The sequence below is a fragment of the Cibotium barometz genome, chromosome 33, assembly GCF_041138505.1.
Source record: "Cibotium barometz isolate CiBa-2024 chromosome 33, ASM4113850v1, whole genome shotgun sequence".
Classification (NCBI taxonomy): domain Eukaryota; kingdom Viridiplantae; phylum Streptophyta; class Polypodiopsida; order Cyatheales; family Cibotiaceae; genus Cibotium; species Cibotium barometz.
The window spans coordinates 8,175,701-8,184,487 of NC_141078.1; the positions used below are offsets into that span (position 1 = coordinate 8,175,701).

General features: G+C 43.1%; 1 protein-coding gene across 1 annotated transcript; it reads left to right on the forward strand.

The window, feature by feature from the left end:
* Window positions 1-2,264: 2,264 nt before the first annotated feature.
* LOC147619261 (polyadenylate-binding protein 2-like) lies at window positions 2,265-6,031 on the forward strand. Its single transcript, XM_086772923.1, has 9 exons — window positions 2,265-3,002; window positions 3,288-3,406; window positions 3,507-4,163; window positions 4,279-4,356; window positions 4,503-4,592; window positions 4,676-4,819; window positions 4,965-5,141; window positions 5,222-5,395; window positions 5,483-6,031. Exons 1-9 carry the CDS (start codon window positions 2,744-2,746, stop codon window positions 5,714-5,716), a joined length of 1,932 nt encoding a protein of 643 aa, XP_086629049.1. The 5' UTR covers window positions 2,265-2,743; the 3' UTR covers window positions 5,717-6,031.
* The last annotated feature ends 2,756 nt before the right edge of the window (window positions 6,032-8,787 follow it).

An 8,787-nucleotide genomic window follows, 5' to 3' on the forward strand; every position in this document is an offset into this window, starting at 1 on the left:
CGTCTGTGTGATGGGTGCATTTGCTGCGGGGCAGGCTTCACCGTCCTGCCGCCCATGTTGAAGTATCAGGCCAACATGATGGGATCCTTGATCGCCGGGTGTTCCTCCTCCTCTTGGCATGGTTCATGCGTCGTTTCTGGCCACCATGGGACCGTGTCCGTGCTGTTGTGAAATCTATCATGCTCACGTTTTCCATCATCTGTGTGATGGGTACATTTGCTGCGGGGCAGGCTTCACCGTCCTGCCGCCCATGTTGAAGTACCGGGCCAACATGATGGGATCCTTGATCGCCGGGTGTTCCTCCTCCTCTTGGCATGGTTCATGCGTCGTTTCTGGCCGCCATGGGACCGTGTCCGTGCTGTTGTGAAATGCTACATTTGCCGGGTGGCTTCAGCCACCTCTCAATTACACCACCACATACTACGACCTGCCTCCAGTGGCCTCCCCTCTAGCTCCTCCGTCCACGTTGCCGTGCAACAGCATGTGGGCGTGCGCGTGTTCTGGGCTTTCAACAGCCACTCTTTCATCTTCGCCATCGCCACCGTCCTAGCAAGGCTGGTGGGTGTAGTCTCCATCCCTGGCCGCTACATCGCCACCACCGTGGTATATCTCTGTCACACCTTGCTAGTGGCATCTATCATGCTCACGTTTTCCATCGTCTGTGTGATGGGTGCATTTGCTGCGGGGCAGGCTTCACCGTCCTGCCGCCCATGTTGAAGTACCGGGCCAACATGATAGGATCCTTGATTGCCGGGTGTTCCTCCTTCTCTTGGCATGGTTCATGCGTCGTTTCTGGCCACCACGGGACCGTGTCCGTGCTGTAGTGAAATGTTTCTTGCATCATGTCTGCCCCTCATGGAACCGCAAGCTGACGACATAAGTACTGATCGCATCTGGGAAGTCGATGGCCTAGACAGTGATGGACATCTAAATACCGACAGCCTGGTCCTCCTCAACAGAAGCTCCGGCTATGACCCTCCCTGCTCAATCCATCTTTATCCAATTCGATCAACTCGGAAACATCTAGCTTTACAACATCATAACGTTCATTTTGGCTCTTCGCTTACAATGGACACGGATGGAAACCTTCGAACGTAGCCTCTACTCAGTGGAGAAACGTACCTGCGCTGTGTGGAGCTCGAGGCGACTCAGAAGCGTGGAATAGCAGGCGTGGAATAGCAGTGATGGAAGCGTGGAACAGCAGGCGACTGGAACTGATTGGACTCCCGGACGCGCTGGAGGAGTGGGTATCAAATGCAAGCGTGAACGTCACGCTTGCAAGAGGACGGGGTAATTTGAAATCGCCCCACCTCCTTTGCCCACGTGGAGGGAGGTGGGACTCTCCTTAATCCTGTATAGATAAATTAAATAGAAAACATATATGTATATGTGTGTATACATGTGTGTGTGTGTGTGTGTTTTTTTATTTACATTTATATATACATACATACATATGTATGTATGTATATGTATATATATATATATATATATATATATATATATATATATATATATATATATATATATATGTTTGTGTGTGACTGTGTGTTTAGATGTGTGTATGATATATCTATCTATATATTTAAAAGTGACCACAACTTATCACCCATCTCCGTACATTAAAATTTAATCAAAATTAATTAAATTATGTCGATGTTTGTATTTATATTTTTAAATACATGTATATATGTATAAGTATATGTGTCTATGTATAGGTTTATGTATCTAAAACATAATATTGTATATACTATATATTTACATGTGTATGTGTGCGTGAGAGAGAGAGAGAGAGAGAGAGAGATTGAAAGAGAGAGAGAGAGCGCTTCTATGTGTGGGAGAGTATAAGAAGAGAGAGGGAGTGTGTGCGTGTGTGTGTGTGTGTGTGAGAGAGAGAGAGAGAGAGAGAGAGAGAGCAAGTGTGTATATGTGTGTGCATGTGTGTGAGAGAGAGAGAGTTTCAACATTTGAGAGTGTGTGTACGTGACAGAGAGAGGGAGAGGGTCATGTGCATGTGCATGTGTGTTTGTGTGTGAGAGAGAGAGAGATGGTTGTAGAGAGGGAATAGTTCTTTTCTGGAACCTTGCAATGCACGAGTGCAATACTAGTTATTATTATGTGAAATATATATTCGTTTGAGTTGGATAGAATCAAATGATTTATATTTATATTTGCGTTTATATTTATTGGTAGTGAGGGGGTCGGGTCACGCGAAGGCGCATTTCATTTCCTCATAAATTTGGGGTGAATGTGGGTTTCATTTGTGTGTGTTGGCGGACCTACAAGAATCGAAGTAAACTCTGAAAGAAGGCGGAGTTGCAGAGCACGCTGCCCTCCCCCTCTTCGCTGTCTTTGTTACTTCTCTTCACCCACCTCCATAGCCAGCATCCCATCCCTTCTTCTGCAGCACAGCTTCTGTGCTAGCTCTCCTCTCTTCTCATCTCATCGCCCAAAAAAAAAAAAAAACTCAGAAGAAATCGCCCTTGTTTTTCTTGTTCTTTTTACAAGCCCTAGGTCTCCTCCCTGCTCAAGCCCTAGATTTTTCTCCTGTCACAAACCCTATCTCTTCTGTGATCCCAAACCCTAGTTCTTCTCTGATCATCTCCAATCCTAAAAAATAAGAAAAAAAGATATTTCAAAATTTAGGCTTGGCCTTTTTCGTGCGCGGAGGCGAGGCGGAAAACGAAAACAAACAGAAGCCCGGCATCCTGCGTTTTGTGATTAGCGTTTCTGTGCAGCAACAGCAATGGCGCAGGCAAATCAGCAAGCTCCGGCTACAGACATGATGGCGACCCCCGCAGCATCATCAGGAGTAGCAGGTGTAACGCCAGCGCAGAGCCAGACGGCTCTATATGTGGGAGATCTCGATTACACCGTGGAAGAATCGCAGCTTTACGAGATTTTCAACCAAGTAGGGCAGGTGGTTTCTGTTCGAGTTTGCCGTGACCTATCGACCAAGAGATCGTTGGGCTACGCGTACGTTAACTACAATTCTGCAAACGACGGTAAGACGCCTGCCCTCCCTCATCGTGTTTCATTCGTTTGTAGCTTTGTTTGATCCTACACTTCCCTTCACAGATGTGTGGCTTGCCCATCAGTCATGGCATCGCCCTTCCTTCGCATCTGTGCTGAATTCACAGATGGGTGGTTTGGCCATCACTAATGCCAAAACGCTTCCTTTGTTTTGCACTATAACGTGGCCTGAAGCACTAGCTATGGTGCTCCAAACACCACTAGAATTGTATAACTATCAGATTCTGAAGTGTTAACCCTGTATACTATGTCTGCAGCCGCTGATGCCATACATTTCCTGAATTTTACGCCTGTAAATGGGAAGGCAATGCGGATAATGTATTCGAATCGTGACCCTACTGTTCGAAGGAGTGGAACTGCCAACATATTTATCAAGGTAGAAATGATGTCTGTTCCTGTGCATCTGTTTTCTTTTACTCATAACTTCTCATTGTCTTATGAATGAATCCCAACATGTAATGTTCTGAACTGTGCAGAATCTAGATCCGTTAGTAGATAACAGGACAATATATGATACATTTTCTGTATATGGTCCTGTCCTTTCATGTCGGGTTGCCACCAATGCTGCTGGTGAATCCAAAGGGTTTGGATTTGTCCAATTTGAACAAGAAGAGTCAGCTGAAAATGCTATTAACAGAGCAAATGGCATGATCATACATGAAAGGCAGGTTTTTGTGGGTCCATTCATGAAAAAAGAAGAGCGAGATTTGGCAAGTGCTGCATCAAAGTTCAACAATGTATATGTCAAAAACTTCACGGATGCAACCTCAGAGGAAGATCTTCGAGAAGTCTTTGGAGCGTTTGGACCTATCACTAGTGCAGTAGTCATGAGAGATGCAGATGGGAATTCAAAGTGTTTTGGGTTCGTGAACTTTGAAAACGCCGATGATGCTGCAAAGGCTGTTGAGAGTCTGAATGGCAAGAACATAAATGAGAAGGAATGGTACGTGGGCAGGGCCCAAAAAAAAACAGAGAGGGAGATAGAGTTAAGAGAAAGATATGAGCAAGTTCAGAGGGAGAGGTTGGAGAACCATCAAGACGTGAATCTTTACCTCAAAAATATTGATGACAACATTGATGATGGGACATTGAAGGAACTGTTCTCATTATATGGTACAGTCACTTCATGTAAGGTAAGATCATGACGAACACTTTTAGGTGTTTACTGTTGCTTCAAATAAACAAAATGAAGAACTTTGAGGTTTGGTATCAGTTAGTGACTGTTCTAGCCCCAAATTTTTCTTGCAGATCATGAGATCTTCAGACAGCCAAAGCAAGGGGGTTGGATTTGTTACGTTTTCCTTACCAGAAGAGGCTAAGAGGGCTGTATGTCTCTCTCTCTCTCTCTCTTCCCATGATAGACTTGCTTTGCTTCCGTCTAAGTACAGTAATGCATTGCTCCTGAGGTATATGAGTAGCATGTTGCTAAGTAGGCTGCCAGGTGAGTATATTGAGGTATATTGTGCTTTCAGGTTAGCGAAATGAATGGGAAAATGGTCGGAAGCAAACCGTTGTATGTCGCCATGGCACAGCGAAAGGAGGAGAGGCAGGCAAGATTGCAGGTCAGTTAAATCACTTAATATTTATTGGTCCTGGAAGTGATCTACTCAAGTCTCTCAAGCTCCCTTGTTTTTGTGTTTTTTAGGCACGGTTTGCCCAGATTAGAAATCCAGTGGTCAATGCCCCCCGTGTGGCTGCTAATCCTCCACCCGTGTACCATCCTGGGGCTCCTGTAATGGGCCAGCAGGCGTTTTATGGTCAGCTCCATCCTGGTTTGATTCCTCCACAGGTATATGACTGTGTCTGGAGCTTCAGCATTGTGAAGTACTACCAAAGCATCATTTTGGAAGAATACTAGGAGCAAGTATAATTTTGATAGCTTTGAGTGGGTTATATGGGACAATTTTGATGCCTTTTTCCTCGATCTTCTGCAGCCGAATGGTTTTGGCTACCAGCAGCCGATGGTGCCTGGCATGGGACCTGGAGCAGCACAAATACCAAATTATTTTATGCCTGCTGCTCCTAGACCAGGTCTTCAAGGCCAGAGGATGGGAAGAAGGGGAGCAGGTGCTCCTGTGCAGCCTCAACAGTTACCACTCCTGCAGCAACAGGTTGTGATGGGCTTGACTTGTCATATTTGCTATTGAACAAGTAAGGGGAAATTTTCTTACGATGAGGGTTTTTTTTACAGATGCTTCCTCGAAGCAGTAATCGATCCATGAGGTACTCGCAGTCAATTAGGAACCCTTCTGATACTGTGAATTCTCCTCAAATTGGTGGAGCCTCATCATCTGTGGGCTTGAACATGCCTGTGACTGCACTTTCCTCTTCATTAGCAGCAGCCACTCCAGAGCAGCAACGAGTGGTAATTTGCTTCTTCCTTTCAATCAAAGCTTCTAAATGCCTGCTAGTCTTGTGTGTTTTTGTTCTGATTGTATCTTGTGGTATGCAGATGCTAGGCGAACAGCTGTATCCGCTTGTTGAACAACTGGAACATGACCGTGCTGGCAAAGTCACGGGCATGCTCCTAGAAATGGATCAGACAGAAATTCTACATTTGATCGAGTCTCCTGAGGCATTGAGATCGAAGGTCGCTGAGGCCATGGACGTATTGAGAATGTCTCAAACTGGTACAGCTCCGGGTGTTGACATTGTTCAGTTTGCCAGTCTCTCTCTCTCTCAATGAGCCAGTGTGATAGCCTTTTTTGGGGAAAATTTTGTGTGTAGTATTTAGGATGTGTTTTGTGAGCTAGTAGAGATGCTTAGGGTTTCTAGTTTGTGTAGTTGTGTCCAGTAACCTTTTGGCAAACGACATTTGAATTTATGTAATCATGTGTCATAGTTTCATCTTCTGGAAAATGCACTCTACTGTGTGGACATCAATTTTAGCCTACAGCAGTAAGTAAAGTTTGTAGCAAGAGGAACTTAATTTGTTTTGGGAAACCGGGCGTGATATTACATTTTTGGACATCATTAACTACTGACTTGAGAACTTTTCTCAGTTTTGTTTGGCAAGAGGTGCTTTAACTTGTGACATGCTTGAATGTTCATCTCCTTCAGAGCTTTGTGCATGTTGTCTACAGGGGCAAGCCAAATGTTGGTGTGTCCATAGTGCTTCACAATAATGTGACAAGCCAATGCAGTGCCTAAATCAATGCGAGTAGGACTAATTGGGGATGCTGTAGACTTTTCTCCTGATGGTTAGCATTATGTCACATAATGGTGTTGTGATCATCTGGGCAGCATGTGGGCTCCTTTAGTGCTTGTGACAGTCGAATTTAAGAAACATAAATGTTAAATTGAAAACAGTAGATGCAAGCAGTGTCTGGGTTTTTCTTGTTTGGGCACACGGCACCCCCATTGCTCCCATTGTTGGTAGGGGAGCATGTACCTAAGTTGAAGATTATGCTGCCATGCAAAATGGTGGTTGGGGGTAGCTTGGAAGTTAAGACCCTTGAATTCAAAGAATGCTGACTTTGCTAGTGATAACAAGAGAATTGCTTGGAGAAGTGGATCGTAACAGTTTTTCTAGTTAAATGTAGTTTCTCTGCTATGTGGGATTATGTAACTGGTGGGTAACACTTATACTGGTCCATGCGCCAAGACAAGCTGGGAAGTGCCTGCCCAGAGATTTCCATATCATGCTTGCCTCAGTGTATCACGTAGCTTTTAAAAAAGGAGGTTGAGACATGATTGGGGGGAGGCAGCATGAGAAGGGGGTGAATTTTTCATGGGTTGTCTCTTAGAAACATATAATGTTGACTGTTAACTTCTTTTGATTAATTTGCACGAAGGCAATTCAGGTAGAGTCCCTTGCAGCCTACGCGTGTTTCTATGGGTTGCCAACTATTTCTGGATTCAGTGGATGCGTGATAGGTGCAACCTCTTGTGTGCTGCATCTGCTTCTATGGCTCTCCCCTAAATAAAGAGTGGCTCTCCCCTAAATAAAGAGTTTATGGACTCGTTGGCTTTTGCTATTGTGGAAATGTTTTGTTGTGTAACAAGGTTAAAAACTTGATTTCTAGTGCCAGGTGCCTGTGTTGTTAGCACAGAGCTTTAATCTGCTATGCTAGTCGCCATTGTCGTAGCGGGGTCTACATTTTTTAGGTTGAGACAAAACTCCTACCCAAAGGCCCTTGTAGGATCAATATGGAATGCAAGCTTGAACATTGCTTTTCTTGAAACCAAAGGGAGAGGTCACAAGTAAACTATTGCAAGGGAGTGATTGTGTATTGTTTATTATAGAAAATGGCTTATTGTTTATACAAGTGATTAGTTTTCACACTAGGCTGGGTAAACTTAAAAATGGTCCAACCTCTATTACTAATCTTAAGCAACTATGTACTCTAAGTCTATAGACTTTTCCTATTTGACACTAAGCTCATGATAAGGCTCCTTTATATGTTTCAACACCGTCTTACAAAAGATAAGTGTCTGTTTGCACAAGCAAAGCACCTTATAATAAGTAAGGTGGTCGAAACCATGATAACCAATGGAGTGGTTAACATGCCTCTCTTCCTAATGGTGATTGCATCCTTGCATCATCCAAGTCGGTGGTGAAGATGTTGCTGATAAGTGGATAGTGTGGATTTTAGGATACACCATGGAGTTGGTGTGGCCGAGGTTAAGTGGTTAGTTTGGATTCACAACGAGATGATAGAGCAAGGTGATAGGCTAGGCTAGCCTTGATGGTGGGTAGCTTATTGAGGTAACATGGAAAGTGCTATGCGATGTGGAGGTTCTTCACGCCAGGCCTCCGTTGATTATGGAAGCGTTGTGGACCCTTCAACATGAGGTGGTTGGTAGAAGCGATCTGCACCTTGTGTGGGAAAATCAGTGCTACATCCCATGCAAATGTAACAAAGTGATTTTAGGATGCAGGCTTAGGGCACATTTAGTATGTGGGATTTGGGCATATGGGATCTTGGGGACGATTAAAGGCATTAGCCCTAGGACTATTGGATCTTTTGATATATATTATACAGCTGACCTTTCTTGGAGCTATTAGTTTCTTGCACAAGCTTTCATGGCTTTCTTTCATGAACCTATCATTGAGAAGCAACCTATGTGGACTCTAGCCATTGAGTCTAGTTGTGAGGACTCCAACCATTGTAAGTTCTACTCTATCCCAAGATCCCTTCCTTGCATTGGTATTAGAGATTTGATTTGATCTTGATAGCTTTTAGCTTTGATCTTGGTAGTGATTAAGACTTAATTATTTTTAGATTAAGTTTTATACAATTTTTTCAAGATTGATTTTATTTTGATTTATGTGGATTAATAATAAGATTATTGTTAATCATTTTCAATATGTGCTAATTACTATTTTCAAAAATCTTATTCTTTGAGTTTAGTACATAGTTTTTTTGATTAATATGGATTAACAATAAGATTAGTCTTAATCATTTTTGAATATATGCTATTACTATTTTAATAAATCCTATAGTTTAGTGCACAGTTTCCTTGATTAGTGACTTCTTTCATCAAATGTTTTCATAAATTCTAGTTTCCTTCAACATTTACCTAGTTTCAATAGATTCTTGGCAGTTTGGGAGATATTGGTGGTTGCTGTGCAAATCTTGGTGCTAAGTTTCTCAAGAAAGTGTACAGATTGCAGTTTTGTGTTGCAGTTTTGTTACAAATTCGAGCAAATTTATGTACAATTTATAGTTCGGTTGTAGATTTAGACAGAGTTTGTTGTGCAGAGTGGAGTTTAGAGAAATCTTGGTGTAGTTTTGTAAAGTTTGCAAAGATTAA

Bases quoted from the DNA above. Each gene is read 5' to 3' on its own strand.
- LOC147619261 (XM_086772923.1), top strand. From the start codon at position 2,744: ATGGCGCAGGCAAATCAGCAAGCTCCGGCTACAGACATGATGGCGACC. The intron at 4,164-4,278 runs GTAAGATCATGA...TTTTTCTTGCAG, and splicing joins GTACAGTCACTTCATGTAAG to ATCATGAGATCTTCAGACAG. The intron at 4,357-4,502 runs GTATGTCTCTCT...TTGTGCTTTCAG, and splicing joins CAGAAGAGGCTAAGAGGGCT to GTTAGCGAAATGAATGGGAA.